This window comes from Dipodascopsis tothii (genome assembly GCF_038497935.1).
Source record: "Dipodascopsis tothii strain CBS 759.85 unplaced genomic scaffold V1510scaffold_1, whole genome shotgun sequence".
Lineage (NCBI taxonomy): Eukaryota > Fungi > Ascomycota > Lipomycetes > Lipomycetales > Lipomycetaceae > Neoaidaea > Neoaidaea tothii.
The window spans coordinates 1-26,484 of NW_027117985.1; the positions used below are offsets into that span (position 1 = coordinate 1).

The window sequence follows — 26,484 nt, forward strand, 5'->3', positions numbered from 1 at the left end:
CGGCGACTCCGTCGAGGGTGGCTGCCCTTCGGGCAGGCCTGCCGCAGGCACTACCCTCGACGGAGTCGCCGCCGGAGGCTCGCCCGTGCATATAGCCGCCCGAGGCATGTGTGGTTATATGCGGTACACGTCTTGCCCGTAGGGCAACGACCCCCGACGGAGTCGCCGCCGAGGCTCGCCAATTCACATAGCCGCATATAGCCGCCGCCCGCAGGGCCAACCCTCGACGGAGTCGCCGCCGGAGGCTCGCCAATGCTTATAGCCGCCGCCCGCAGGGCCCACCCCGACGGAGTCGCCGCCGGAGGCTCGCTAACGCATATAGCCGCATATAGCCGCCGCCCGCAGGGCCCACCCTCGACGGAGTCGCCGCCGGAGGCTCGCCCGCGCGGCACAGCGCGTTCTACGGGCCCGACGTGAGCGCAGAAGCAATTGTATACATACATAACAAGAAGCGTACAAAAAGCGGCGAGCCGCGAAACAAGTGTCCGGGGGCTAGTTGCCCAGGTTGAGGCTCATCAGACTGCCGATGAAGGTCAGGATCAGACGGCTGCGGACCTCGCAGATGTCCTCGGGCACGAGCCAGATGAGCGCGCCGATCTTGCGGGCAATCGAGATGGCGAGCTTGGCGTTGAGGTGCTTGTCGTCGTCGGTGCGGCCGGCGGTGACCAGGTCGTAGTCGACGTAGCCCGGCTTGATGCCGTTCAGGACGTCGAGCAGGAAGTGGCCGGTGGCCAGGGCCGGGTCCTTGAAGGAGCGCACGGTGGAGGTGCGGCCGCCCTTCTTGGCCATGTCCTGGGCCCAGCGCAGCATGTCCATGTCCGAGAGCTCGCGGCCGCCCTTGGACAGGCTCTTGAGGGTGAGCACGATGTTGCGGCGCATGAGCTGCCAGGTCAGGCCGAGGGTGAGCGTGCGCTGGCCGTCGGTGATGTCGGCGCCCTGGATGCCGACGAGCGAGAACTTGTTGTCCTTGCCGATCTCGACGACGTAGTTGGTGTTCTCGACGGCCTTGAAGCGCGACATCTCGGCGCCGGACGCGGGCCGCTTGTTGACGTGGCGCAGGTTGACCGAGCCGGGAATGACCTTGTCGTAGGCCTGCAGGAGCACGACGCCGTCCTTGAGGTCCTCGAACAGGTTCACGACCGGCGGGTCGACGTCGAGCGAGTTGAGCCAGAGCGTGAAGACGCGGGCCTCGCGCTCGCCCTCGGCGTCGAAGTCCTCGATCTCGGGCTTGTCCTCCTCGGTGAAGGGCTCGAGCCCGGGGTGGGTGTTGAACAGGTGCGCCACAAACGCCAGGTTGAGCTTGGGGTTGCCCGCGACGAGCGACGTCGGCGTCAGGTACTTGCGGCAGCCGATCTTGTCGGCGTTCTGCAGCACCTGCTCCGCGCGCTGGTGCAGGTCGGCCGTCTGCAGCGGCGCGCGCGAGCACTCGGCCGGCTTGAGCTGGTTGAGCAGGACGGTGTAGTTCTCGCCGTCGGAGACGTCCTTGGAGAAGTTGGCCACGCGGCGCGGCCAGTTGGCCGCCTTGAGGTGGTAGTTGAACCACCGCAGCAGGATCTGCTCCGGCGGCAGCCGGATGAACTGCTCCAGCGTCTCGTCGTCCTCCAGCAGCCGGTACAGCTCGGGGTGGTACTTGATGTCGATCTTGCTCAGCAGGCCGCGCCGGATGATCTGCCAGATCAGGCCCAGGATCAGGTGCTCGCGCCCGTCGATGATGTCCTCGGCGTGCACGTTCACGACGACGCAGCCGATGGCCTTGGCCGAGTTGATCACGATGTTGGCGTTCTCGTTCATCGTGAAGTTGTTGAGCGTCTTGCCCGGCTTGGCCTTGTTGAGCACGCGCTCGTCGATCGTGTCCGGCACCGAGTCGTTGATCAGCTTCGACAGCACGAGGCCGTCCTTGCACTCGTCGAAGATCTGGAACGTGTCGGTCGGGAACGGCAGCCGCGCGCCGATGTCGGCGTCGCCGGCCAGGACCGAGTTGATGTGCCGCGTGAACTCGGTGCGCTCCTCGTCGTTGATCGTGTGCGTCACGCCGGCGGTCGAGCCGGCGACCACGATCTTGGACTTCTTGACGTCGATGTTCTTGCTCGTGCCCGACCGCAGCTTGGAGATGAGCTCGACGTAGTCGTCGAGCTCGACCCGGCCGGAGGCGTCCACGCCGCACTCCTTGAGCGTCTCGCGGATCTGGTCATAGCTCGCGTTCTCGCCCGAGTCCTGCACGGCCTTGACGATGGTCTGCTTGTCGACGAAGCCCTTGTCGTCGAGGTCGATGTTCCTGCCCGTCAGCGCTGCCCGCGTGGACCCGGCGCCGGACCGGGTCCGGACCCGCCGGGATCGCCGGAGCCGGTCCGGACCCGCCGCCCGCTGCGCGGACCGGGTCCGCGCCCGCGCGCGCCCGCCGCCGCCGCGCCGCCGCACCGCCACGCCGCAACTCACCTGAAGTTGTTGATGAGCTGGAAGATGTCCTCCTGCTTGAGTTCGGGGAACTTGCGCTGCATCGTCAGCCCGCTCAATTGGCGCCGGCCGCCGGCCGCCGCGGCCGCCGGCCGCCGCTGGCCGCCCCGCCCCGCTTACCTGCAACTTGATGGCGTTCATCTTGTTCTGATTGCTGCGCGCGCGGCGGTCTAGCTCTGCTCAGGCACACGGATACGCTCGCAATCCAAATGGTCAGGGTGTGGCCGCACGATGATGGCCGATGAACCGATGACGGAGGGGGTGTTTAGGTGGATGTCCGCTCGTGAGTGGCTTCGAATATACAGTACATGCGGGAACAAGAACGACAGGCCAGGTAAATAGACGAGGCGTGGTGGAGGCCGGTGGAATCGCTTATATAAGCAATGAGTAACCGGTGCCAGTCAAAAGAACAACCGGTGGGACGAGCTCGGAAGCGGCAAGCGAGGTGCCAGAACAAGCTAGCGCTCGATTGCCGCAGCCTATGTGGCAAGCGTGCTGCCGCTTTTGGGCGGCCGCAGCGCGCGCGGCGCGCACGAGTTGGGGTCGCTTCTGTCGCGCCGCGTCGCACCTGTGCCACACCGCCGCCGCGCCGTGTGCCCGCGCCGATACGACCCGGCCGTTTAAGGTTTCGACGCGCAGCACACTATACCGGGCGCGCGGGCTGTGCAGCGCGCTAGGCCGGCCGGGGCAAGACGCAGTGGGGATGTCATGACATCAGCAGGCGCAGCGGCGCCCGCGGCACCCGATGCCGCGGGCGCCAGCACGCGACCGCGGCCAGCGCCAACGGCGCACCGGTCCCGCCGCGTCAGCGGTGCGGCTGTGCTGCGGGGTGGCGCAGATCGCTGCGCCGGGCTGCAGGCGGGGGGCTGGCTGCTGCGCCGCACGTGCCGCCTGCCGCTGGCCGTAGATCAAAGAGTGCATTTGTACAAACGAAGGCCCGAGCCGCTCAGTGAGCGCGGAACTCGGTGGCCGTGGCGTCGGCCTGCTGTGCGCGCACCTTGGCGCGCAGCCGCTCCAGCGCGCGCTCGCCGTACGCGAACGAGCGGCCGTCGCCGCGCGATGGCGTCACCGGTAGTACCCAGTCCCAGACGGCCGGACCCATGACGTCGGTCCAGTTGCGCCACATGCCGCGGTCGTACAGCCGCATGCCAAAGTCCGTCTCGACCAGGTACCGCCGGCCGTCGACGGCCAGGTTCACGAGCTGGATCCGCGAGTTGCGCGCCAGGTACTCGATGGTGGTGATGTTCACCAGGATGTAGTATGTGTGCATGACCGCAAACGGCATCAGAAAGAACGTGATGATGCCGGAGAGCGCCAGCAAAGCCACAAAGTGGCCGTTGACGGCGTGGTGCGCGCGCACGTACGTGGCTGTGCAGTACGCTGTCGTCGCGCACACAAACGCCATCAGCAGGAAGGTGTAGACCACGAACTGATAGAAGAACTTGTAGTTGCCGTGGCCGATCAGCGCGCCCACCCACTGGCAGTAGTGATCTGGCGTCAGCGCGCCCGGCAGCCGACTTACCCATCTTGAGCACGCACCGGTCGATCTCGGCTGAGTGGTGCACGCGGTCGGGCTTGACCGACTGGCACCGCGAGCACCACCGCGAGTACCCGTCGTACTCGCACACAAACGCCTCGGGCAGGGCGGCCGTCCGCGGCAGTGTGGCGTCGTCCGACGACGCCCGGCTGGCGGAGTCGGCCGTGTGGGCCGTGCCGACGCGCGTGTGGTCGCTGGCGGCGGCGTCCGCCGTGCCCGCCGTGCCCGCCGTGCCAGGGGCCTCGCCGGGCGAGTCTGGCGCGCCGCGCGCTGCCGCCGCCTGCGGGTCCGTGTCCTTTTCGCCGTGCGGATCGTGCGTCAGATACGTGCCCGGCACGACCGTCGCCACCATCGTCTGGCCGCCGAACGAGTCTTCGGCGTCCGTCGGCAGCCCGGTCGCCGACTTGTAGTTCTTGGGCAGCAGGCCCGGGCTGAACAGGTTCACCCGCAGCACGGCAAACACGGCAGTCGCCGTCAGCGACGCAAACACGGCCACGAACGCGATCGCCCGCGCCTGCTGGTGCCGCTCGCCCCGCACGTACGTCCCTGCCGTCAGCCCCGCGCGCGCGGTCACTTACAGGCCAGCACCCGGCAGTAGGCGTACGCCATATAGCCAAACACCCCCAACAGCGTGTACGATACCGTCTTCTTGACCGTGAACTTGCGGTTCTTGCGCCGCAGCCGCTCGTCCTCGCTCAGCTGCGCGCCCGCCGCCGGCTGCCGCGCCCGTCGCCACCAGGGCCGGCGCGCCGGCCGGCTGCCGCCGGCCGTAAAGCCCGCGGCCTCCTTGCCGCCACCTTCTGCGTAGGGCAGCCCGATCGTGGCCATTGTCGGCGGCTGTCCCGTGGGCGATGGCGGTCCGGCTGCTTGCCCGTCCGACTGTCCGACTGTTGTCGCCGACGCCCGTGCCGCCGTGGCTGTCGTGCTGTTCGACCGGGGGGAAGTGCTGGGGTGCGCTTAATGCACGGAATCGCGCTTTCGCCGTAGTTTGGCCACTGCACCACGAACGCTTACAACGGCGGGACGACACCCGTCAGCCTTATTTATACACTCCACGCGCCGCGCGCGCGAGCCGACGAGCGCGAGCTGGCGCGGCGCCGGGCCGGGCTGGAATGCGGCATAAGTGTGTAGGTGTGGTGCTGGCCAGCGACCGCGGTGGCCGCGGCCAGGAGAATGCGCCGACTTGGGGCTGCGCCGGTCGCTGGACGCAAAGACAGCGCCGCGGCAGGTCTGCCGGCAGCCGGCCGTGCAGCAGCGGCGGCGGGCGCGTGCGTGCGGCGGCGGCCGGCCGCAGCGTGGTCTGGCCGCGGGCGGCCGGACCCCCGTAGAGCGGCGCCCGTCGCCGGCCGCGCCGCCGGGCGTTCACCAACCGGCCCCGGCGCGTCCATCCGGCCAGCGCGCTGGCGTCGGCGCGGCGCGGCGGCGGCCGGCCGTTGGCATGTCGGCCGGTTCGTGGCCCTACCACCGTTTTTTCCCACCACGCCGCCTACCCGACGACCTTCCAGCGCATCGCGGAGCTTCGCCATCACACGGACGCGCACGACCGCGACCACGACCGGATTCTGGCCGGACGAATGCACACGGCGCGGGGCCTCTGGTAGACGGTATCGAGCAAGGCGGGTGCAATGTCGTTCGACCCGAACACGTACATCCCCACGATCAACGTAGGTCCCCGGACGGCCGGCCACTGACCGCAGGCGATCCTGGGGGTGTCGGACATGGAGCAGATATCGGCCAAGAAGATCCGCAACAGCTTGCAGGGGCTGTTCGGCGTGGACCTGACGCCGCACAAGGTAGGGCGTGGTGCGGACGAGCTGACGGGCCCAGAAGGAGATCGACGCCGTCATCCTCGAGTGCTTCAACAAGTTCCAGGCGCCGGCGGACGGCAGCGCGAGCCCGGCCAGCCCAGCGAGCGCGGGCAGCGCGCGCGGCGGGCTTGTGCTGCCGCCGGCGCGGGCCAAGGCCGAGGTCAAGGCCGAGGTCAAGACCGAGCCCAGGGCCCAGCACAAGCCTGACGCGGCGCTCACGGACGAGGAGGTGGCCGCGCGGCTGCACCACCAGCTCAACTCGACGCGGTCGAGCCGGTCGGGCAGCACGGCGCGACCGGCCAAGCGCACAGCCAAGCGGCGCAAGGCCGACGACGACGACGGACCCAAGAAGCGGCGCGAGGTCAACCGCAACAACCCGTTCAACGCGAAGATGCTACTGTCGCCGCAGCTGGCCGACTTCCTGGGCGAGTACGAGGTACGGGCGGGCGCGCGCGGTGCTGACGGCAGCTGTCGCGGCCGGAGGTCGTCAAGGCCATCTGGAAGTACATCAAGGACGAGGGCCTGCAGAACCCGACGGACAAGCGCGAGATCCTGTGCGACGCCCGGATGCGGCCGATCTTCGGGGACAAGGTGCACATGTTCACGATGAACAAGGTGCTGGCCAAGCACCTCTACAAGAAGGACGAGGTCAGCACGACGGCGTCGCCAGCGGGCGAGCGCGTGGACGACAGCGGGCGCGTGGACGACAGCGGGCGCGTGGACGACCGCGAGCGCGTAGACGACCGCGCGCGCGCCGACAGCAGCGAGCGCGTGGACGGCGGCAACCGTGTGGACGTCGGCGACGTTGGCAATGGCGACGGCGAGGACATGGTCGGTCTGTTTTCGGAGGAAGAATAGGCCGGGCCGGGTGACCGGGAGATGCGGCGCTGCGCCGGCACTGGCTGCCGGCGGGCGGCGCGCGGCCGTCGCGCGGCGCGTGGGCGGGCCAGCCGCGGCGGCTGGCCCCAACAGGCCGGGCCGGGCGGCCGGGAGCCGCGAGCGTGCGGCGCGCGTGGCTGAGTGGCGCGTGTGTGGCGCCGGGACGCGACTCACGCCGTGCGGCGCGCAGCGCGTGCGGCTCGCGCGGCTCGCCCCCGCACCCGGCGGGGCCGGCGCCCGTCTGTACTATATGACACAATCCAAGGACTACGCATTACCTAATCGTGCGAGCTTCCTTACGTCACGCAGGGGTGCACAGCCCCGGCCAGTGGCTTGCTGCCGACGAGGGGGCGCGCCGCACGCGCGCCGCCGTTTCAGATATACTGCGTGCCTGGCACCAGCCGGCGCCCTAACCGGTGCCGGCTCAGCCGACGGCGGCAGGAATGTGGCCTGCCTAACCGACCTGTCGCAGACGCCGGGCTCGTCCGGCGCGGGTGCCGGCCGGCGCGGCGACGGACGCCGGCCGCGTCGCTGCCGGCGGCCGTCCAGCTCTGCGACTGCGTCATGGCCGCGCCGCTACGACCGCCACGGCGCCGGCGCGCGAAGCTTGGGCTAGTGGCGCGGTGCTGGCCTGGGCGAGCTAGCTGGCGTCGCCTGCCGAGTCAGGCGCCCATGGCGTCAGCGGGCGTTGGCTGCTGCCGCGAAGGCGGAACGCGGTCCCAGATCGTGGATGCACACCGCCGCCCTGGCGGCAATCTTGTCCGATCAGGGCGCCCAGATCCAGTGATCGGCCAGCCGCCCCGCTGTCCTGACGGCCAGCCGCCGGAACCGGCCGCACGGCCGCGGGCCGTCGTGCCTCGGCGGGTGCGCTAGCCGGCCAGAGCCCCTCTGGCGAAGGGAGCTCCTGCAGCCCCGATGCGGCTAGCCGCAGCCTGCGCGGTTCACCTTCGCAGCCGTGCCGCCCCCATCGGACTAGTCGTCCGGTCCCGAAACGGTCGCCAGCCGGATTGGGGGCCTCCGCCGCGGTCGGTGCCTGGCTCTGACACGCGGCGGGCGTGCCGACGGCCTCCCTGCCGGCAAGGGCGGCGTGGTGGGCGGCCACCCGTCGGCGGGCCAGGGCGGTGGCGGGCCGGGCCTGACGCGGCGCTCTGCGGCGCAATGCGGCGGCCTGCGCCGCCCTTGTGCGCCGCAGACTGCGCCAAAGTACAGGAGCCCGGAGCCTTGACAGTGAGACAGCGCGAGTCGCAACGCGTACGGGGCCGGGTAAATTGCGCCCAGGGCACCGGGTCCCCCGAAACAATGTGCCACCTTCCTGCGCGCGTAGCCTGCCAGCCGGCCGGGTGCGTGGCACAGCGGCCCAGTGAGGTAAGCGCACGCCCTCGCGCAGCGCGCGTTCGCGCACGCTAGTGCCACGCTAGCGAGGCGCGCGTCCGTCGGCATCCGCTGATGACTAGCGCGCCATAAGCTTGGCTCGGCGGGCCCTGGGGCCGGCAAAGTGTGTCACTAGCCGGGCTCGCGCGCACGCGAGGGCGCGCGCTAGCGGCCGTCCGCAGTCAGAGTGCATCCAGGGCGTCCAATGTGTTGCATAGCGTCTCTGCTAGCGCACTGCGCGCTCGCCAGCAGCCTGCGTGGGCTCTGCGGAATGCGAGAGTCGGCACCCCTTGCAAGACGACCAGCAACCGAGCCAGCCGGAGTCGACCGTGAGTGGCCGCCGCGGCCTGCGCCGACGCAGTGCGATGTAAGGCGAGCGTCCGAAACAACCATAAACGTGGGCACGCGCGCTCTCCTGGGAACCTTGCCCGACCGATCAGGTATTTTTCTCGGTCCCGCACGCACTGGCCGTCGCCGGAGACTAGTGGCCACCGCCGAGCGCTGGTCTTTTTATATCCCGCCGTCCGTCGTCGCCGTGCCCGCAGCCGGCTGCCCGCACGCACAGCGACCTCGACCCGGCAGCCGAACCTCGCGGCCGACGACCTGCGCTCGCAGCGCACCCCCGGACCCTCCGCTCACATGGCCCGCAAGACTGGGCTGTTCGCCCGGCCGCAGTCTGTCTTTATCGACGGCCGGACCGCGGACCGGTTCGGCCGCGACAGCCGCGACAGCCGCGCCGACGATCTCCCGCTGACAGCCGCCCAGCTGTCAGCGCTCCAGCCCCGCCCGCAGACACACACGCGCCGTACGTCGCTCTTCACGCGCAGTGCGTCGTTCGCGTCGACTGCGCCGTCGCTTGCGTCCGACCGCTCGTCGTCGTCGATCTCGACGCTCGGCGGCTCGTCGCCGGATGCGCCGTCGCCGCCGACGCCGACGGACGAGGTGCCGCCGTCGCCCGAGCGCGCGCGCGACCTGCTCGCGCGTGTGCGCGTCTCGCTCGCCGGCCGCCGGCGCACGCTGTGGCCGCAGCCGAGCAAGGCCAACCTGCTCGACGACGCGCGCGCGCGCTCGCTGCCGTCGTCGCCGCTTTCGCCGTCGTCGTTTGCGGCGTTCATGGTGGCTGAGCCCATCTGCGAGGAGGCCGCCCTGGTCTCGGCGCCGGCCACGCCGTTGCCGTCGCCCGTTGCCGACCGTCCCACGCTTCACTCCAAGGCCTCCTTTCTGTCGACCACGTCGTCCTCGTCTACGCTGGCCTCGGTCGCGCGCGACCACCCCCGCATGCCTTCCCTGGGCATCTTTGGCCGCAAGCGCAAGGACAAGGACCCCAGCCCGCGCTCGGTCTCGACGCCGGCCGTCGCCCGCGCGCCACCGTCGCCGCTGTCGCCGATCGGCCGGCCGTCGATCACCATTGTGCCGGGCTCGCCCGGGCTACGGGCCCCAACAATCTCCAGCCCCGTGTCTCAGAAGTCAGCCGCGGACACGGAGGTGTCTTATGTGGCCCAATCCGGCAAGGAAAACGCGTCCGCGATCATGTCCCTGTCCGAGCGCGCGGACCTGCAGCCCTTGAGTCCGGTCCGGGTCCAGGACCTGGACCCGATCGGCGCTGCACCAGCCAGCCCCGTTGGCAGTCTGCATGGCGGCTTCAGCGCCCCCCGCCGGCCCGCGCATGCCCAGACGGACTCGGTACTGTTTGATCGGACGAATCGCGAGAACAACGCCGGCGAGTCCAAGCGAGGCAACCGCACGTCCATGTACCTGCGGCGGTCCAAAGCCGGTCCTGGTACGATGAAACCTAGAGCCTTAGTCGGCTACTTTCGCCACAGCCGGGCGGTGCCTGCGGCCGCGTGCGACACGTTTGGCATGACGCTCAAGGACGCGACTGCGGCCACTCAGGTTTCTACTTCCGTCGGCGACGACCTCTGGGTCCCCGCGCTGGTGACCAAGTGCCTGGCGTTTCTGGACGTGCACGGCGTGGTCGAGGAGGGCATCTACCGGATCTCGGGCAGTGTGCTGTCGGTGGAGAAGCTCCGCAGCGACTTTGCGCTCTGTAAGTGCGACCGGCGCGGGCAGACGTGCTGACTGAACAGACGGACACGATCTCGAGCTCGACGTGGAGGAACACAACGTACACTCGGTGGCGTCGCTACTCAAGGCCTACATCCGCTCGCGTAAGTGCTTGGCTCCGCCTGCGCCCCCCGGCCCTGGGTTTGTGCTGACCGACCGCAGTTCCGGAAGAGCTAGTGCCGGCGTGCCCCGAGCTGGCCCAGATCCTGACGTACCGGCAGCGCGACATGCCGCGGCGCAAGATTCAGGCGCTGCTGCTCGCCCTGCCGCCTCACGTAAGTGGCGAAATGAGGCTGGATTTGAGGCGCATGACTGACGAAACAGAACTTCCACCTGCTGCGCCTGCTCTGCCAGCACTTTGCCAGCGTCGAGCGCGCGCAGATGCGCAACCGCATGACGCTGTCAAACCTGGCGTTGATCCTGTGCCCGACGCTCCGTATGGACAGCAAGCTCTTCACGTGGCTCGTCGGCCAGTACGACGCGTGCTGGGAGTTTGGCACAGCGCCGCCGTCGATCTTCGTGCACGAGAACTCGTCCGTGTCGTCGGTGGGCTCGTACACGCTGGACCGCGACGACCGGGTGGACACGTTCTACGCCGAGCGGGCGAACCGGCGGTCGACGATCATCCAGCACCTGCCATCGCACGGCAGCCTGCGGTTGGCGTCGCGACCGACGTCGGTGTCGGCGCCGCCGACGCCAACCGTGCCGGACGTGGCCCGGACGGCCTGCTAAGGGACAGCGGCAGCGCAGGGAGAGCGGATTGTAACATCATTGGTTCGTGCGCGCACGGGCCGCAAAAGGCGTTTGTAATTTTTAATTAATCTAATGAGTTTGGTTTCACACGCGGTCGGGGCGGCCGCCGCCGGCGCCGGGAAATGTAATGTACAGCTCAACTTTTGGGGTGGGCGTGCGCGATCGGGCACGCCGGGCCAGCCGGCGGGGCCTACCGGCTGCCTTCGGTCCGCCGGCGCTCGTTCTTCTCGTGCTGCTTGACGTTCTTGCGGATCATCTTGCGGCGCTCCTCGCGCTTGAGCTTGCGCGGGTCCGCGTTCTGGTCCTTCTTGTCGTCGACCTCCACCAGCCACTGGCTGTCGGTGGCCTTGTTCTTGCCCTTGTAGCCCCACTTGCGGACCCACTCGCCGGTGGTCTCGTCGTAGACGGTGTTGCCGGTCTTCTCCTTGGCCTGGATGCCCTTGGCCTTGGCGAACTTCTCCCACTTGGTCGGCGGCTTGGGGGCGGGAAGCTGGGGGTCAGCGTGCCCGGATCAGCCGCACGCCGTGCGGCGTCGATCTCACTTACCGGTTTCTCGCGCGGCAGCAGCGTCGTCGGCTCGGGGAGCCGGATGAAGGTGCCGTCGTTGCGGGCAACCTCTCCGCCGGTGCCTCCGCCGGTCACGACCGGCAGCGTCAGGATCTGGTTGACGAGCATCTGGGCGGCGTCGCGGGCGAGGGCCGCCAGGTGCTCTTCGCGGTCGGCCTCGGCCGCGGACGGGTAGTCGATCGGGTTCTCGTCGAACACGGCAAGGTTGCCGAGGTCGTACGAGACCGGGATCGCGCGCTCGACCGTGACCGGGCGTTGCTTGGTGGGGACGTCGTCGGCCATGGTGTGGACAGTGGTGCTCTGATCTGAAAATTCTCTGCGCCGAAAAATTTTGGGAGAGGTCGGGCCCGGGTAAGCGCCCCTGGCGCCGCGCCGCACAGTGTGCGGCGCGCGCCCCCGCGGCCCTAACCCGTTCTCCCGTCCGAAAATTTGCCGCGAAAATTTTCGACGACACCGAACGGACGCTGGCTAAACCGGGCATCCGCAGGGCCACAGACACCGAGAGCGGCCAATTCGAGGCAGAAACACGCGTGCGGAAAGCAGCACGCACCCGGAGTCGACAGAAGCTACTGCGAGCGCGAGCGCGCGACGCAGCGACCCACGAGACCGAGCGAGATGCTGGGCGCCATGCAGATGGTCGGCCGGCTCGGCGCGCGGGCGGCGCGGCCGGCGGGCGCAGCGCGGCTGGTGCACCAGTCGGCGGCGCCGGCCGCGGCTGAGGGTGCCGTCCGGCGCGGCACCGGCGCGTTCGGCCACCACCCGAGCCAGTACGCGACCAAGGGCAAGAAGCCAAAGATCAACCGCAAGACGCCGGTGAAGGCAACCGGCACGTCGGTGCACACGTTCGAGAAGACGACGTGGCTAGGCGCGCGGCAGGGCGCCGTCGACAAGGGCTACTTCGCGGCGCGGCCCGAGCTCGAGGACAAGGACGACTTCTTCTCGGGCGAGTTCGAGAAGGTGGCCACGCTGGGCCCCGAGGAGACGTTCCAGCAGCTGTTCACGCTGTCGCCGGCGACGCTGCGCACGGCGAACGTGCTCGAGGCGACGTTTCCCGGCCAGCGGCGCGAGCTGTTTGCGGAGCAGGCGACGCTGGTGCGCGACTACACGCTCGAGGTGCTGAGCCTGCTGCGCGGCGTGCGCGAGGGCGACAAGATCGCGGGCTACTGCTTCCTGGGCGGGGCCGGGGCCGGCAAGAGCACGGCGCTGCTGCAGACGGTGGCGATGGGCCGGTTCCTGGGCTTTCTGTCGATCCACCTGCCGAGCGCCGAGGCGCTGGTCGACGGACGCACGCCGTTTGTGCACAACGAGGCCGAGCAAGCGTACGACCAGCCGGCGTACGTGCACAAGCTGCTGAAGCGCGTGCTGGCGGCGCACCCGAAGGAGCTGCTGGCGGGCGCGCAGCTGACGGCGAAGCGGTCGCTGCGCGTGAACCGCGCGACGACGATCGACCTGGACGAGAGCCACACGCTGCACGACCTGGTCGTGGCCGGCGCCAAGAACCGGCCGGCGGCCGTGGCGGCGTTCAAGGCGCTGCTGCACGAGCTGTCGGTCGAGCGCGAGAACGCGTAAGTGGCCTGCGGGGCGCGCTGACACCAGGATCCCGGTCGTGCTGACGATGGACCGCTTCAACGCGCTCACGCGCACGCCGTACTCGGAGTACCGCGACGCCGACAACAAGCCGGTGTACTACGCCGACCTGGCGCTGCCCAAGCTCTTCGTTGAGTACCTGACGGGCAAGCGCAGCTTTGTAAGTAGCGGTCGCGGCCGCGCTGACGCCAGCACCGCGGCATCACCTTCGCGGCCACCTCGTCGATCTACCCCCTGAACGAGACCGCCCGGGTCGGGTTCCGCTACGAGCCCGCGGGCGCGTACACGAGCAAGAAGAGCGCGTACGACGCGCCGCTGGCCAACACGCTCCTCGGCGTCAACACACTCGAGATCGCGCCCTACTCGCTCGAGGAGACCGAGAAGATGCTGCGGTACTACGTCGCGTCCAAGGTTGTCTACGGCATCGACGACGACATCCAGCGGTTCGTGTTTGGCGAGCCGCCGCTGCTGCGCCAGCAGAAGCAGAAGGCTCAGGAGCTCATGGCCGAGAAGCGCTTTGCGGCGCCGCGCGCGAACGGTCCCGGTTTCCACGCCGAGGACTTTGCGGGCACCACGCTGTTCTCGGGCGACGCCCTGCGCCAGGCGGTTGCCGAGTCGGCTGAAGACGGCCTGGCCCCGGCCGACACCGCCGTCGTCGACGAGTGCAAGGAGAACCGCCACGCGCTGTGGTGGAAGAGCTTTGTGGACACCAAGTTCCTGGTCTCGGGCGGCGGCGCCCCGCGCGCGCTGCTTGACAGCTGCTGCATGCGCGCCGACTAGCGCCCCAGCGGCGGCCGTGACGGCAACGGCCGTGTATATAGGTCCGATACTCTTTTAAAGCATATAAGTAGAACATAGCTCAACATAAAACCAGCCAGCTGTTTACGAGGGCGCAAGCGATTCGTGATCAAAAAGGGCCGCGCGGCGCTCGCTGGATCGGCCGAGACGGCTGGATGCAAGGATGCAAAGGATGCAAAGGGCGCGGCAGTACGCAGGCCCTGAGGCTGCGCGAATCTGACGAGGGCTGGGCTGGCGTGCGGCCGCATATAGCCGCAGCATGTAGCCGCAGCATGTAGCCGCCGCCATGTAGCCGCAAGTAGCCGCAAGTAGCCGCCACCATATAGCCGCAAGTAGCCGCCACCATATAGCCGCACCCACCAGCCGCACCCACCAGCCACACCCACTCGCCCGCACCCACTCGCCCGCTAGAGCGCCGGCGACGACGTCGCCGACGACGGCGCCGACGCGCGTGTCCGCGCATCCTGCTCGGACGGTGTCGGCGAAAACAGCATGTGTTTGGGCGTCGGAGGTAGCGAGGCCGACTGTGGCGCCGCCTGCGGCGGGTCCGGCCGGCGGCGGGTGCGCGACGCCAGGGTCGCCCGCGACAGCTTGGACTTGAGCACGCGTGCGTCGTCGTCCGGCGACGGTGTCGCGGCCGGCGACGCGCGCAGGAACGCCGCCGACGACGTCTTGAGCAGCCCCGGCGCCGGCACCGGCGCCGGCGCCAGCAGCGGGTGCGTGCGCAGCTTTTCCGCCAGCTCGCCCGACACGATGCCCAGCGCGTTCTGGACGCGGTCGACGACGGACGAGTACTGCAGCACAAAGGCCATGTGGATGTCGTCCATGAGGAGCGAGTCGTGCTCGAACGGCGAGCCGTCGCGCAGCCGGCGCAGCACGGCCGCGTGGAACTTGGTCTGGATGTCCACAAAGTTGGCGTGGGCGGCGTCCAGCATGGCCGCGGCGGCCGCCAGCAGGACCGGCAGCTCGGCCACGAGCAGCCCGTTGAGCGCCACGTAGGTGTCGGCCGCGCGGGAGCGGTCGGCCGCGCCGCGGTCGCGCGCGGCCAGGAACCGGCGGTAGTCGGCCATGCGGCGGTCGCGCTTGGCCATCAGCCGCGTCGGTCGGTCGAGCATGTCGAGCGCGCGCACCAGCGGCGTGACCACGTGCGCCATGACCAGCGAGCGCATCTTGGCCGCGTCGTGGTCGCGCACGCGCAGCACGGCCAGCGCAAAGCCGGCCGTGCGCTCCTCGGCCGCCCGGTTCGTCCGCGACGGCCGCAGGCCGGCCCACTCGGCAAACGCCGCGGCCACGCCGTGCAGGCCGTCGACGGCCGCGCCCGCCGCGCCCAGGAAATGCGAGTAGGCGTCGATGGCGTGGCGGGTGTCGGCGGCGGCGCGCCGCAGCTGGTCGGCCAGCGCGTCGTACGTCGCGTCCGCCACCTCCGGCCCGTCCGCCAGGCCGACGGTCTGCCGGAACCGCTCGGTCGAGCGCGCAATGCCCTTGGACACGCCGCGGCGCAGCTGCAGCAGGTCCCCCGCCGGCGGCGACCGCGGCGACCGCGGCCCGAGCTCGGCCCGCCGCTGCTCGGCGTTGATCCGGTCGGCCACGGCCTCGATCTCGCCCGCGGCCGCGTCCAGGGCCGGCCAGTCGGGGTGGTCGCGCGGCGTGCAGTCGGCCAGCGAGCGCAGAAACATCGGGTACTTCATCAGCCGCTGCACCGGCTTGATCAGCAGCGACTCGAGGTTCCACGCGTTGGTCATGGCCGCGGTCTCGGCCTGGCAGGTCTCGAGCCAGGCGCGCACGGCGCTGCCCGCCGACAGCCGGCGCAGCCGGCCGACGGCGGCCTCGTGGCCGCGGCAGTAGTCGAGGTAGACGGACTCCAGGGGCTCGAGCTGGCGTCAGCAGATCCGCGCGCGTACGTACCAGCTGCAGCACGGCCGCGCCGACGGACGTCTCGCGCTCGTCCAGGGCCGTGTCGCCGGCGGCGCCGGCCGCGGCGGCCGCCTGGAGCGTGCGGGTCGAGTGCCGGGCAAACGCGAGCATGGGCTCGAGCGCGGCGAAGACGACGGCGACGTCGTCCGCGGTCAGCGCGCCGGTGCGCAGCGCCGACTGGCGGTAGAACTTGTCGGCGACGACGAGGTCGTCGCGGTAGATGCGCTCGGTGTCGACGAACTCGCGCAGGAGATGGCCGCGGCGCTTCTGGCGGCGGACGGTGTCGGCCGAGGCCGGCAGGTCGCTGGCGTCGGACGAGCGCGAGCGCGGCGCGGACGGCACGGGCGACGGCGCGGCGGTCGAGAGCAGCGAGGCCGTGGACGCGACCGAGGCCGTGGAGGGCGCCGGGGGCGGGCGGTCGGACTCGGGCCGGACCCGGTCCGGCCGGTCGGCCCGGTCCGGCGGCCGCGGCGTCGACTGCGGCGTGTAGAACCGCGAGGCCGAGTCCGTGCGGGACGAGGCCGAGGCCGGCGGCGACGGCGACGGCTCCGGCGCGGCGCGGTAGCGCGCGTAGAGCTCGCCGAGGGAGAGGCTGGTGTTGGACAGCTGCAGCGAGAGCATGAGCCCGGGGTCGTCGTCGGCGGGCTCGGTCTCGTACGAGTAGGCCGAGTCCGAGCCGGGCGAGGAGCGCGCGAACGACGCCGGCGACGGCGCGCGCAGCGAGGCCGCGATCGACGACGACCGCGCCGGAGACGACACGGACCGGCCGGCGGGCCGGACCGAGAGCAGGCCGGGGGCCGGCGCGGGCGGCCGCGGCGGGAGGGCCCAGGCCGGCGGCAGCGGCAGGTCGGGCGCGGCCGCGAACTGGAGGTGCAGGTCCGGCGTCGAGCGCGAGAGCCGGTTGAGGATCTTGCGGAGCGGGCGGCGGCGGCGGGCGGCGGCCGAGTCCGGGACCGAGTCCGGGGCCGAGTCCGGGATCGAGTCCGTGACGGAGACCGCGGACCCGACGGACCCGGCGGACCGGGCGGACCCGGCCGACGCCGCCGACAGCCCGCCGCGGCCGCGCGCCGGCCGCCACGACGCCGACAGCGGCGGCGTGTGCGCCGACGCCGGCGGCCCGTAGGACGCGTGCAGCGCCAGCCGCGGCGGGCTGGGCGTGCGCGACTGCGGCGGCGGCGACGGCGGCCCCGGCAGGTCCAGCGCCGGCGGCGCGCGCCGCGGCTTGCGCGGCGTCGGATCCAGCAGGAACGACGCCGGCAGCTCGTGCGAGAGCGAGCGGCGCAGCGCGTGGCTGTCGGATGGCCACGCGTCGTCCGGCCGCCGCAGAAAAAAGGTCGCCAGTCGCTCGTCGTCCAGCGGCCGCGACAGCGACCGCCGGTGGTACCGTCCAGACGACTCGGCCGTGGACGGCCGCGGCAGAATCAGCGGGTCAAAGGCCGGGAGCGGCGGGAGTAGGCTGGCGGGCTCGGCCCAGGCCGCCGACTCGGGCGCAGACGCCGTGCCGGACGCGGCCGACGACGCCGACGACGCCGAGGCCGTGCTGGCGCGGGCCTTCCGGCGGCGCGAGTCGCGCCGCCGGCGGTCGAGCACCGGGCCGCGCATCGGCCGCCAGAGGCCGGCGCGGAGGCCGGCACGGGCGCCGGGCGGGGGCGCGTCCGAAGGACGATCGATCGTCGGGCGGATCGCCGGACTGGCGCCCGCACGAGCGTGCACGGATCAGGCCCGTGCTGACGGGCTGGCTCGCGGACACACTGGGCGCGCCGCGGGCTGGTCGGATGGAGAGTGCGGAGCTGGCGGCGTGTTTGGGTGGCTCCAAGTTTAAAATCGCGGCCACCACGCCGCCGGGCCACAACCCGCTGCGGCCCGTGAGGCCGGCCGCACCGCCGCGCGTGCCCGGCGCCGCCAGCCACCGATCGCATCGCGGCCTATCGCGCGCTAGCTGCCGGACGTCATTTGGACGCCATTTGGACGCCATTTGGACGCCGCCGCGCTAGGCGCACGGCCCGTACGCCCAGCCCCCGCGGCTATATGCCGCACACCGTGCGGCGCAGGCCTGCACCGCCACCGGGGGCGCGGCGCAGGCGGCGGCGCGGGCGGCGGCGCGGGCGGCGGCGGCGCGGGCGGCCGGCCGGCGTGGGCCGCGGGAGACCGGTGGCGGGCCGCCGCCGGCTGCTTTGCTGGCGATGGCTGCCGCGGAGGCAGATGGGCGGTCCGTGAGCCGCACGGTGTGCGGCTTACAAGCATGCCGCGATGTCCACAGCGCCTGCCCCGGAGCCGCCGCCGGACGGCCGTGCGGAGCCTGGGGCCGCGACTCCGCCGGCGTGGCTGCCAGCGCGAGTGGCTGGTCTGGGCGCCGCACGGCGTGCGGCTGATACCCGCGCCCACGCAGCGTACGCCGCAACGTAGCGTACGCCGCCACACGACGCGTCCGCGGCGGAGCCACCGCCGGACGCTGTCGGCGCGAGGCTCTGACGGACATCGCACGGCCTGCGGCCCCGCCGAACGCAGCGGGGGCCGCCGCCGACGCATCCGCGACTGAGTCGCTGCAGGCTGACGGCGGCGGCCCCGCCGCCCTGAGCCGCACTCCTGCCGGACCGAGCCGCACCCCGCCGCCCTGAGCCGCACGGTCTGCGGCATATAGCCGCAAGAGCCGCCCCGTCGAGCACAGCCACAGCGACCTGGGCTGCCAGCTGCGGGTTCATGCCAAGGTCAGCAGCCCGCGCACAGACCGGTGGGTGACGGGCGAGTCGCGCGAGCGCGGCTATATGCACGGGACCCCACCGGCTCCGGTCGTCCGGCGGCAGCCGAGCTTGGCAGGGACGCTCGCAGGCGCGGAGCCGCATAGCGCGCGGCGCTTACCCGGCGATCGCGAAGAGAACGCGCACACACGTGACGCAGTAGCTAGAATACACTAAGACACCATCGACCGCCGGCGCCGCGGCGCGCGGTCGACGCGGCGGCGCGGGCGGCGGTCGGTCGGGTCGACAAAGTCGAAGATGTCGCACGCCGGCAGCGACCGGCGCGGGTTGTCGGGCGGGTCGTCGCGGTCGAGCGACGGGCCGCGCGCGGCGCGGGCGACGTCGTCCGCGGTCTCCTCTTTGATGGGCGACTCGGACGGCGGGGCCGGCGCCGACGCCGGCGGCTCATGCGTGGGCATGGTCTCGACGGCCTGGCGGCGTTCGGGGATGGCGTCGACCAGGCGGGGCGTTTCGCGGCGCATTTTGGTGCGCAGCGACGGCAGCGCGTAGTTGACGGTTTTGCGGGACCGGCCGCGCCGGACGGGCGAACGGTCGGGCGACGCCGTGCTGGGCGAGCGCGTGCGCGGCGGCAGCGGGCTGGGCGACGCCGTGCGGCGCTTGTGCGGGCTGGCGCGGGGCGTGGCGGGCTTGGGCGACGGCTTGGGCGACGCCTTCGGCGACGTCTTGGCCTTCTTCGGGCTGTCCTTCTTGCGCCGGCGCTCGCGCGGCGGCTCGTTGGCGCTCTTCTGCTGCAGCGCGCGGCGCGGCGTCGCCGGCGGCTCCGGCGCAGCCTCGGGCTCCGCCGGCGCCTGCGGCTCCGGCTCCGGCTCCGGCTCTGGCTCCGGCACCTCCGGCTCGTCCAGCAGGTCCGCCGCCGTGTACAGCGACGACCGCCGCCGGTCGCTCGACCGCCGCCGCGGCTCGTCCTGATACACGCGCAGCACGTCGTCCACCGGCGGCTCGTAATCGGCCGCGTCCGCCGCCATGCGCGCCTTGTAGGTGTCGCTCTGCTCGCGCAGCATGGTCACAATGTCCAGCTCCTGCAGCGAGTCGCGGCGCCGCCGCGGCTGCTCCCAGGCCGGCTCCGGCGACGCCAGGCTGGCGTCGTCCGCCGCCAGCGCCTCGGTCGCCGCCGCCAGCGCCTCGGCCTCGTCCGGCGCGCCCTCGTCCGGCGCGTCCAGGTCGGCGTCGCCGGCGCCTGCGCCGGTCACCCGCCGCGACGACCGGCGCTTGCGCGTCGACACGAACGACAGCGTGCTGCTCTTGCGCTTGCTTCCGCGCGCAGGCCAGCCGTCCGGCGCCGCCAGGCGGCCCACGATGGCGTCCATCTCGGCCATCTTGGCCTGCAGCTGCGCGCGCACGTCCGCGCAGTTGCGCGCCAGCCAGCGCCCCACACAGTGCTCGAGCTCGATGTTGGCCTGCCGCAGCTCCATGTTCTCTGCCAGCAGCTCGGTGACCTGGCTCTCGAGGTCGCTGATCCGCGCCGAGTGGTTCGAGTTCACCCGGGCGAGCTCGCGGTTCTGCCGCAGGAACCGCCGCCGGACTGCGTCAGCGCGCCCGCGCGTCTCGTACCTGTCTCCACCGTCTCGGCCGTGCCCGCCGGCTCTGCCAGCCGGGCCATCCTGTTGCGCTGGTGCAGCTGTGCGCGTGGTGATTTTCGCCGTCTGCGGCGCGCTGTCGGTGACGGCGGCGCGGGCGCGCCGTGTGTTTGTGCGCGCCCTGCGGTTGCCATGGCAACGCGCCCGTTCTTGCCGCGCCGCCCGCCCTCGCGTCCGCCATGTCGTACCCGCGCCCCCGCCCGTCTACGCTGCCGGCCGACGAGCCGCCCCACGCCAGCTCGGCCCTGGCCGCCAAGATCGCCGACAAGCGCGCCGAGCTGGAGAGCCTGACCGCGCTGCGCGACCTCTCTGCCTCGCTTGTGGGCCAGATGGAGACCCTGCGCGACCAGCTGACGACGCTCTCGGACGGCTCGGCTGCCGTGGCCCTGGTGCTCAGCAACTGGAACGACATCCTGAAGGCCATCTCGCTCTCTGCAGGTACGTCCGGGCCGCTCAAGCTGACCCAGCCCACGTGTCGACTCTGCAGCCGGACGCGCCGGCCGACTCGGACGACGACGACGCGCCGCACGACCGGCTCGACCCGCTCGTTCGCGTGCGCGTTGCGCCCGAGTGACGGCCTGCTGCGCCATGTATGCCACCGGCCCTGCGGGCGGGAAGCAGTAGTCTACAGAATTCAGCGCCGCACTCCGTGCGGCTTACAGCCGCACCCGCCGCACCCGCGCGGCACCGCCCGGCAGACGGCGCGGGACGCTCCCATGCAGCGAGCCCCCGCGGCGACTCTGGAGAACAGCTCCTGTGCGCGCAGGGCACGTAGATCAGCTGTATGCCTCCGCCGCACGGCGTGCGGCTCACGCGTGATCTGTGCGACCTATCCTCGAGGTGGCTTCCGACGGACGCGGCAGGCTGCCCTGAGGGCAGGAGCACTCAGGTCGGGCGTGCGGCCGGCGCCGCACGCCGTGCTGCTGACGCATAGGCTGTGCGGCCTGTCCTCCGGGCAGCTTACGACGAACGTGGGCTGCCGGAGCACGCCGCGAGGCAGACGCACGCAGAGGTCACGAGTGTGGCCGCCGCCGCACGCCATGCGGCTCATACCCGCGTGGTCCGTGTAGCCAGTCCTCAGGACAGCTTCCCGACAGACGCGGGTAGCTGTCCTGAGCGCTGGAGCGCCCCTGGTGCGCAGACACAGGGATCAGGCGTGTGGCCACCGCCGCAGTCCGTGCGGCTCGTCGCCGCGTGATCCGTGGCGACTCAACCGCACGACCTGCGGCTCAAACTCCGCGTGATCCGCGCAGCCTGCCCGCAGGGCACCCACCCTCGACGGAGTCGCCGCCGGAGGCACCCCAACAGACCGGCCGGCACCTGGCGCGCCAGCAGAGCCACAGCCGCACACCGTGCGGCTCGCAGTCCGCGTGGTCCGTGTAACCTGCCCCCTACGGTACCGGCCGCCCGGAGCCGCCGCCAGGGCTCACCAATAGCACCCCGCGCGGGTAATGCCAGGGTGCGCCGCACATCGTGCGGCGGCGCCACGCTCGCGTCCGTGCGGTCTAGTGCAAATTTTGTCCCCCTACACAACCATCGACAATGCATTCGACGCGGCAGATGTCGGCACGGCGATCGGCGCGGCTGCAGGCGCGGCACAAGGCCGCGGGCCGACCAGACGATTCAGACGCGGGATCGCAGGCGCTGGCGCTGACGGCGGAGCGGCGACCGCGGGACAGCGCAGTCGAATGGACGCGCAACGCAAAGTACTCGGTCTTGAAGCTGCCGGCGCTGCCAAACGTGCTGCGGGCGGCGCCAGGTAGGTGGATGGACGGGCGGGCTGACGCAGACGCGGTCTTCAACGGGCATCTGGATGCGAGCACGGACTCGGCGCTGATCCTGTCGCCGACGGCGGCGTACGTCTGGCCATACACGTCGCCAGACCACCTGCCGACGACGCTGTCGTTCCCGGTGGCGTCGCCGTCGGCCGCGCTGCCGCTGGGCATCGTGGTGTCGCCGTCCGCGGGCAGCTCCGAGCCGGGGCTGGTGCTGGTGCACCCGCACTCGGGCTCGATCATCTACTGGGAGGCCGTGGGCGGAGCCATCGCCGAGGGCCTGCTGCACCGCAAGAAGGGCGTCGAGGCGCAGATCAAGCTCTTCGCGGGCGAGACGCTGGCGCACGCGGTCAACATCGAGCCGGCGGGGGTGGTGGCCGCGACGAGCACGGGCCGGTTCATCCTGGTGTCGCTGCGGGACACGGTCGGCCGGCCAGCGATCTCGTACGTGGTCATGCGCGGGTCCGGGGCCGGCCTGTGGAGCAACCTGAAGGGCGTGCTGAACCTGGGCGGCACGCGGCGCGACCTGGTCGGGCTCAAGCCCGGCCGGGTGCTGGGCCGCGGCGAGCGCGGCGTGGTCACGGTCAACGTGCGCGGCGCGGTGACGCTGTGGCACTGCGCGCGGTCCGGCGACTACAGCCTGGCGTTCGAGATGGACCTGGGCGAGATGCTCACGCAGTCGCTGTCGGAGGTCTACCCGACGGCCGAGCGCACGTTCGAGGTGCACGACATCGAGCTGCTGCCGGGGGCGGACGCGCGGTGCCTGCTGCTGGCGTCGTTTGTGTACGACGAGGGCGTGGCCGAGAGCGCGGCGCTGACGCGCACGCAGACGTACTACGTGCTCTTCACGGTCGAGCTGGACCCGGTCGACCCCCGGGTGGTGTCGACGCACCGGGTGACGTGCTACGGGGCGCCGTCCGCGCGGCGGCCGCGCCTGTACCTGCCGCAGCCCGCGCAGACCGCGTTCATCGTGCTGTCGGGCGCGGTGCTGATGGTGGACACGCACGCGGACCCGGTCCAGCACTTCAAGTGGGAGGACTACGTCGAGTTCCGGCCGGGCGCGGACGTGCTGCTGGCCGGCGCCGAGGACCAGCTGTACGCGGACGGGCAGGTGACGCGGCACGCGGGCGTGGTGCTGGTCGTGCGCAACGCCGGCGTGATCCGCGTGGAGCGGTTTGAGGACGCGCCGGACGCGGTCGCGTCCGCGGACGCCGTGATCAAGAGCCGCATCGAGCAGGCCGTGTTCTTCGGCCACGTCGCCGAGACCGCGCTGGCGTTCGGCCAGCGGCCGGAGCACCGGTACGACGTGCACGTCGTCGAGCGCGTGGTTGGCGAGATCTGCGCCGAGATCCTGAACGCAAGTAAGTGGCCGCCCGGGCGCGCTGACCCAGAATCGCCGTTCCTGCCGGCGGCCGACACCCTCGGCAGCCTCGAGCTGCGCTGCGACAAGCTGCGCACGCTCGTGCTGTACCTGCAGGACGTGCTGGCGTCGCTGTCGGTCGAGTGCCGGGTCAAGACGCTGTACATGCTCGAGAAGGCCGAGGCCGGGCGGCGGGTGCTGGCCGCGGCCGCGGACGCGGCGGACGGCAGCGTGCTGGCCGCGGCCGTGGCCGCGCTCGGCGGCAGCTCGGTCGACAGCTGGTTCCGCGGCTCGCTCGACCGCATGGGCGACCTGCTGTGCCGGCTGGCGCGCGTGTGCCTGGAGCGCGCGGCCGCGGACGCGGCCGCGCGCGGCGTGGCGCCGCACGTGCGCGACGCGGACGAGCTGGTGGCCGGCACGCTGCTGGGCGCGGTGTACCCGCTGCGCGAGCAGTACATGGCGCCGATCCTGGGCCTGGCGACGCTGTCGCCGTCGGCGGTGGCCGAGTACAGCGGCGCCGCGGCCATCCCCTGGACGTGCTCGCTGGACATGCTGTCGACGCTGCACAAGCTGTTCGAGACCACGCGCGCGCTCGCCACCGACAGCGACGAGTCCGGGCTGGCGGACCACCTGGTCGCGCTCGCGGACCTGCTCTGCCGCGCGTACGCCGAGCGCGTGGCGTACTGCTGCGACAACCGCGGGCTCAAGACCGAGGGCGAGACCGTCCGCGCGCGGTACCTGGCCGAGCGCGGGTCGTGGCTCAAGCCGCTGGCCGCGGTCGGCCGGCGCCACGACGCGTACCGGCTGGCCGAGGCCTACGGCGACTTCCTCACGCTGGCCGAGCTGGCCCGGGCCGACCGCGCCGCGTTCGACGCCGCGCTCGCCACCGCCACCGGCGCCGGCGACGCCGACGCCGCGGCCGACGCCGAGCACGCGCTCGCGCTGCTCGACGAGCGCATGCGCCACTACTTCGACACGTACGGCTACGACTTTGCCGCCGTGCTCTACGGCTACTACGTCGACACCGGCCTCGTCGAGGCCCTCCTGGTCGAGTTCCAGGAGTACGCGCCCCTGCTCGAGCGCTTCTTCGCCGCCGGCAAGCACGACCACATCTCGTGGCTGCACGACGTCCGGGCCGGCCGCCTGGCCGCCGCCGGCGCCAAGCTCAGCAAGACCGTCGACGTCGGCCACGGCTCGGACGCCACCAAGCGCCTGCAGCTCGGCCTCGGCAAGCTGTGCGTCGTCGCGGCCGCCCCCGACGCCGCCGACGACCTCGCCTACTTCGACGACCGGCTGGCCGCGCTGGCGCGCCCGCGCGTCCACTGAGTGCTGTTTATTCGAGCGAGATCCATGCGATGCTGATGACCACGTCCATGCCGCGGTCGGCGGTCCCCCCGCCCCACTTGTAGTTCCAGATGCCGTCCTTGGCCGAGTTCCAGTACGCGCCGGTCGTCGAGTGCATGCCGCGCGTGCTGCTCGACTCGTCGCGCTCGACCACCGTGGAGTAGATCAGGAACTTGTGCCGCTTGCTTTCGGCGACGAGCAGGTCCAGCACGCCCTTGATGATCCGGTCGTTCCACTCGGACGTGAGCGCGTGCGTGTACACCGTCTCGGGCGAGATCACCGAGCCGCACACCTGCGTCAGCGGAGCCGCGGCCGACGTACCTGCGAGCACATTTCCTTGAGTTTGGCGACCGCGATGGGCTGCGGTCAGCGTCTGCGCGCCTGCGCCGGCGACGGCGGGGCCGGGCGGCCGCCGGCCGGCCGCGGCGGCTGCTGCCGGCCGCCGCCCGCGGCTGGCCGGCCGCCGGCGGCCTGCCGGGCGGGCGCGGCCTGTCTGCCAGTCTTCCGGCGCGTCCAATACTCACCGAGTTCGAGCTCAGCTTGGCGTCCTCCGTCACCCGCGGTGTGGCCATCTTCCTGCGGTCAGCCCTGCGCACTTGCCGGCGGGCCCGCACGGCCGCCGCCGTCCGGCGCCCGTCCGTGTCCAGGCCACCCACCTTGTCAGCTGGTTCGGCGGCGAGGGATGCTGGGCGTCGGCATGTGGTCGCGGCTCGATCTGGGCTAGGGTTGCGTGCGACCACGTCTCTTCTCGCCGGGCCGTCGCCGACCATCACCATCCATCACCATGAAGCTCGCTCTCGCCGTGGTGCTCGCGCTCGTCGTCGCGCGCGCGTCCGCGCTGTACTTCTATCTCGAGGGCAGCGAGCGCAAGTGCTTCCTCGAAGAGCTCCCCAAGGACACGCTCGTCGTCGGCGTCTACAACGCCGAGGAGTTCAACCCCGACTCCAACACGTTCCGGCCGTCGGCCGCCATGGGCGTGCACATCACGGTCGAGGAGATCTTCGACAACAACCACCGCGTGGTGTCCCAGCGCGGCGAGTCGTCCGGCAAGTTCACGTTCACGGCGGCGGACCCGGGCGACCACCGCATCTGCCTGCAGATCACGGGCGCCAACTCGGGCTGGTTCTCGCGCGCGGCCGTGCGGGTGCACCTGGACATCGCGGTGGGCGACGCCGGGCAGATCGGCAACAAGCAGCACAACGACAAGATCATGACGCTGGTCGAGAAGGTGCAGGAGCTGTCGCACCGGATGGCCGACATCAAGCGCGAGCAGATTTTCCAGCGCGAGCGGGAGGCCGAGTTCCGCAACCAGAGCGAGAAGATCAACGCGCGCGTTGTGCGCTGGACGCTCATCCAGCTGGTTGTGCTGGGCGCCACCTGTACGTGGCAGCTGTCGCACCTGCGCGGCTTTTTTGTGAAGCAGAAGCTTGTGTAATAGACTGTTGCGCTCGACGAGGCCGGCGGGCTCGGACGACGGGCCTGCGGGCGGCCGGGGACGGCTGCTGCTGGGCAGAAGTAGACGGTGGGGCGGCAGGCTGCGGCGAGCCGCGCGCGGTGCGGCTCACGGGCCGCGGCGGCGAGGGTGGCTGCGCGCCGGCCGGGGCCTGTGCGCCGCACCGTGTGCGGCGTGCCGCCAGCCGCCGCCGCCGAACGGCGCCGGCCCGCGGGCGGCCGGCCCAGCGAAGCGTGCGGCCCCGGCGCCGCAGCTCTGCGGCACGGGCTGCGCGGCGACTGCGTCGAGGTGGCTGCGCTTCGGCCGGGGCGCGCCTGCCGAGCCGCACACGGTGCGGCTCGAAGCCGCCGCCGCCAGCCCGCCGACCCGCCGGCGGCCCACCCGTAGTCTCACGGCGGCCGGCGGGCGCACCCCGGCTCTACGGAGCGTGGTCTGTGTAACGCACCCGCGCCGAGAATCCTCCGTATCAAACATCGGATACACG

At 71.5% G+C, this 26,484-nt stretch overlaps 12 protein-coding genes across 12 annotated transcripts; 6 read left to right on the forward strand and 6 right to left on the reverse strand.

Annotated features, from left to right (window-relative positions):
• Nucleotides 1-414: 414 nt before the first annotated feature.
• Nucleotides 415-2,804, reverse strand: V1510DRAFT_371304 (calponin homology domain-containing protein). The gene is made up of 3 exons (XM_066931474.1): nt 2,575-2,804; nt 2,437-2,492; nt 415-2,275 (listed from the first exon to the last, which is right to left on the reverse strand). Exons 1-3 carry the CDS (start codon nt 2,593-2,595, stop codon nt 493-495), a joined length of 1,860 nt encoding a protein of 619 aa, XP_066791610.1. The 5' UTR covers nt 2,596-2,804; the 3' UTR covers nt 415-492.
• A 596-nt stretch (nt 2,805-3,400) lies between these two features.
• Nucleotides 3,401-4,819, reverse strand: V1510DRAFT_400438 (DHHC palmitoyltransferase-domain-containing protein; the record flags this gene model as incomplete). Its single annotated transcript, XM_066931955.1, has 3 exons — nt 3,401-3,945; nt 3,977-4,537; nt 4,570-4,819. The coding sequence occupies 3 exons, from the start codon at nt 4,817-4,819 to the stop codon at nt 3,401-3,403; spliced, it is 1,356 nt and encodes a 451-aa protein (XP_066791611.1).
• Nucleotides 4,820-5,616: 797 nt separating this feature from the next.
• On the forward strand, nt 5,617-6,657 carry V1510DRAFT_400439 (upstream activation factor subunit spp27; the record flags this gene model as incomplete). Its single annotated transcript, XM_066931956.1, has 4 exons — nt 5,617-5,655; nt 5,689-5,784; nt 5,819-6,235; nt 6,268-6,657. 4 exons carry the CDS (start codon nt 5,617-5,619, stop codon nt 6,655-6,657), a joined length of 942 nt encoding a protein of 313 aa, XP_066791612.1.
• Nucleotides 6,658-8,572: 1,915 nt separating this feature from the next.
• V1510DRAFT_408756 (uncharacterized protein) lies at nt 8,573-10,953 on the forward strand. The gene is made up of 4 exons (XM_066932458.1): nt 8,573-10,096; nt 10,137-10,217; nt 10,276-10,388; nt 10,438-10,953. Exons 1-4 carry the CDS (start codon nt 8,689-8,691, stop codon nt 10,843-10,845), a joined length of 2,010 nt encoding a protein of 669 aa, XP_066791613.1. The 5' UTR covers nt 8,573-8,688; the 3' UTR covers nt 10,846-10,953.
• On the reverse strand, nt 10,889-11,804 carry V1510DRAFT_408761 (ribosomal biogenesis regulatory protein). The gene is made up of 2 exons (XM_066932459.1): nt 11,413-11,804; nt 10,889-11,356 (listed from the first exon to the last, which is right to left on the reverse strand). The coding sequence occupies exons 1-2, from the start codon at nt 11,713-11,715 to the stop codon at nt 11,057-11,059; spliced, it is 603 nt and encodes a 200-aa protein (XP_066791614.1). The 5' UTR covers nt 11,716-11,804; the 3' UTR covers nt 10,889-11,056.
• Nucleotides 11,805-11,880: 76 nt separating this feature from the next.
• Nucleotides 11,881-13,920, forward strand: V1510DRAFT_387577 (mitochondrial 37S ribosomal protein mS29). Its single transcript, XM_066931704.1, has 3 exons — nt 11,881-12,998; nt 13,030-13,180; nt 13,213-13,920. Exons 1-3 carry the CDS (start codon nt 12,049-12,051, stop codon nt 13,798-13,800), a joined length of 1,689 nt encoding a protein of 562 aa, XP_066791615.1. The 5' UTR covers nt 11,881-12,048; the 3' UTR covers nt 13,801-13,920.
• V1510DRAFT_408764 (uncharacterized protein) lies at nt 13,839-15,415 on the reverse strand. The gene has a single exon (XM_066932460.1). It carries the CDS (start codon nt 14,985-14,987, stop codon nt 14,226-14,228), a length of 762 nt encoding a protein of 253 aa, XP_066791616.1. The 5' UTR covers nt 14,988-15,415; the 3' UTR covers nt 13,839-14,225.
• Nucleotides 15,416-18,643: 3,228 nt separating this feature from the next.
• On the reverse strand, nt 18,644-20,145 carry V1510DRAFT_427623 (uncharacterized protein; the record flags this gene model as incomplete). The annotated part of the gene is made up of 2 exons (XM_066935213.1): nt 20,043-20,145; nt 18,644-20,013 (listed from the first exon to the last, which is right to left on the reverse strand). The coding sequence occupies exons 1-2, from the start codon at nt 20,089-20,091 to the stop codon at nt 18,644-18,646; spliced, it is 1,419 nt and encodes a 472-aa protein (XP_066791617.1). The 5' UTR covers nt 20,092-20,145.
• Nucleotides 20,146-20,249: 104 nt separating this feature from the next.
• Nucleotides 20,250-20,735, forward strand: V1510DRAFT_408767 (uncharacterized protein). Its single transcript, XM_066932461.1, has 2 exons — nt 20,250-20,506; nt 20,536-20,735. The coding sequence occupies exons 1-2, from the start codon at nt 20,398-20,400 to the stop codon at nt 20,640-20,642; spliced, it is 216 nt and encodes a 71-aa protein (XP_066791618.1). The 5' UTR covers nt 20,250-20,397; the 3' UTR covers nt 20,643-20,735.
• Nucleotides 20,736-21,251: 516 nt separating this feature from the next.
• V1510DRAFT_427625 (Nup133 N terminal like-domain-containing protein) lies at nt 21,252-24,574 on the forward strand. Its single transcript, XM_066935214.1, has 3 exons — nt 21,252-21,827; nt 21,858-23,204; nt 23,235-24,574. The coding sequence occupies exons 1-3, from the start codon at nt 21,611-21,613 to the stop codon at nt 24,527-24,529; spliced, it is 2,859 nt and encodes a 952-aa protein (XP_066791619.1). The 5' UTR covers nt 21,252-21,610; the 3' UTR covers nt 24,530-24,574.
• V1510DRAFT_408771 (Tctex-1) lies at nt 24,522-25,218 on the reverse strand. The gene is made up of 3 exons (XM_066932462.1): nt 25,072-25,218; nt 24,869-24,907; nt 24,522-24,839 (listed from the first exon to the last, which is right to left on the reverse strand). The coding sequence occupies exons 1-3, from the start codon at nt 25,117-25,119 to the stop codon at nt 24,537-24,539; spliced, it is 390 nt and encodes a 129-aa protein (XP_066791620.1). The 5' UTR covers nt 25,120-25,218; the 3' UTR covers nt 24,522-24,536.
• A 111-nt stretch (nt 25,219-25,329) lies between these two features.
• On the forward strand, nt 25,330-25,999 carry V1510DRAFT_408772 (emp24/gp25L/p24 family/GOLD-domain-containing protein; the record flags this gene model as incomplete). Its single annotated transcript, XM_066932463.1, has 1 exon — nt 25,330-25,999. A coding segment is annotated over one exon (653 nt), but the record flags the coding sequence as incomplete, so codon positions are not given.
• Between the last annotated feature and the right edge of the window lie 485 nt (nt 26,000-26,484).

What these genes read in the sequence shown, in the direction of transcription:
- V1510DRAFT_408761 (XM_066932459.1), bottom strand. Translation starts at nt 11,715, where the DNA reads ATGGCCGACGACGTCCCCACCAAGCAACGCCCGGTCACGGTCGAGCGC. An exon ending in TGCTGCCGCGCGAGAAACCG is followed by an intron (nt 11,357 to 11,412) that starts GTAAGTGAGATC and finishes GCTGACCCCCAG; the next exon opens with CTTCCCGCCCCCAAGCCGCC.
- V1510DRAFT_387577 (XM_066931704.1), top strand. Translation starts at nt 12,049, where the DNA reads ATGCTGGGCGCCATGCAGATGGTCGGCCGGCTCGGCGCGCGGGCGGCG. An exon ending in TCGGTCGAGCGCGAGAACGC is followed by an intron (nt 12,999 to 13,029) that starts GTAAGTGGCCTG and finishes CGCTGACACCAG; the next exon opens with GATCCCGGTCGTGCTGACGA. An exon ending in TGACGGGCAAGCGCAGCTTT is followed by an intron (nt 13,181 to 13,212) that starts GTAAGTAGCGGT and finishes CGCTGACGCCAG; the next exon opens with CACCGCGGCATCACCTTCGC.
- V1510DRAFT_371304 (XM_066931474.1), bottom strand. Translation starts at nt 2,595, where the DNA reads ATGAACGCCATCAAGTTGCAG. An exon ending in TGAACGCCATCAAGTTGCAG is followed by an intron (nt 2,493 to 2,574) that starts GTAAGCGGGGCG and finishes CTGACGATGCAG; the next exon opens with CGCAAGTTCCCCGAACTCAA. An exon ending in CAGCTCATCAACAACTTCAG is followed by an intron (nt 2,276 to 2,436) that starts GTGAGTTGCGGC and finishes GCTGACGGGCAG; the next exon opens with GAACATCGACCTCGACGACA.
- V1510DRAFT_408771 (XM_066932462.1), bottom strand. Translation starts at nt 25,119, where the DNA reads ATGGCCACACCGCGGGTGACGGAGGACGCCAAGCTGAGCTCGAACTCG. An exon ending in CCAAGCTGAGCTCGAACTCG is followed by an intron (nt 24,908 to 25,071) that starts GTGAGTATTGGA and finishes CGCTGACCGCAG; the next exon opens with CCCATCGCGGTCGCCAAACT. An exon ending in TCAAGGAAATGTGCTCGCAG is followed by an intron (nt 24,840 to 24,868) that starts GTACGTCGGCCG and finishes CCGCTGACGCAG; the next exon opens with GTGTGCGGCTCGGTGATCTC.
- V1510DRAFT_408756 (XM_066932458.1), top strand. Translation starts at nt 8,689, where the DNA reads ATGGCCCGCAAGACTGGGCTGTTCGCCCGGCCGCAGTCTGTCTTTATC. An exon ending in CCGCAGCGACTTTGCGCTCT is followed by an intron (nt 10,097 to 10,136) that starts GTAAGTGCGACC and finishes CTGACTGAACAG; the next exon opens with ACGGACACGATCTCGAGCTC. An exon ending in CAAGGCCTACATCCGCTCGC is followed by an intron (nt 10,218 to 10,275) that starts GTAAGTGCTTGG and finishes GACCGACCGCAG; the next exon opens with TTCCGGAAGAGCTAGTGCCG.
- V1510DRAFT_408764 (XM_066932460.1), bottom strand. Translation starts at nt 14,987, where the DNA reads ATGCGCTCGCTGGTCATGGCGCACGTGGTCACGCCGCTGGTGCGCGCG.
- V1510DRAFT_427625 (XM_066935214.1), top strand. Translation starts at nt 21,611, where the DNA reads ATGCATTCGACGCGGCAGATGTCGGCACGGCGATCGGCGCGGCTGCAG. An exon ending in CGTGCTGCGGGCGGCGCCAG is followed by an intron (nt 21,828 to 21,857) that starts GTAGGTGGATGG and finishes GGGCTGACGCAG; the next exon opens with ACGCGGTCTTCAACGGGCAT. An exon ending in CGCCGAGATCCTGAACGCAA is followed by an intron (nt 23,205 to 23,234) that starts GTAAGTGGCCGC and finishes GCGCTGACCCAG; the next exon opens with AATCGCCGTTCCTGCCGGCG.
- V1510DRAFT_408767 (XM_066932461.1), top strand. Translation starts at nt 20,398, where the DNA reads ATGGAGACCCTGCGCGACCAGCTGACGACGCTCTCGGACGGCTCGGCT. An exon ending in GGCCATCTCGCTCTCTGCAG is followed by an intron (nt 20,507 to 20,535) that starts GTACGTCCGGGC and finishes AAGCTGACCCAG; the next exon opens with CCCACGTGTCGACTCTGCAG.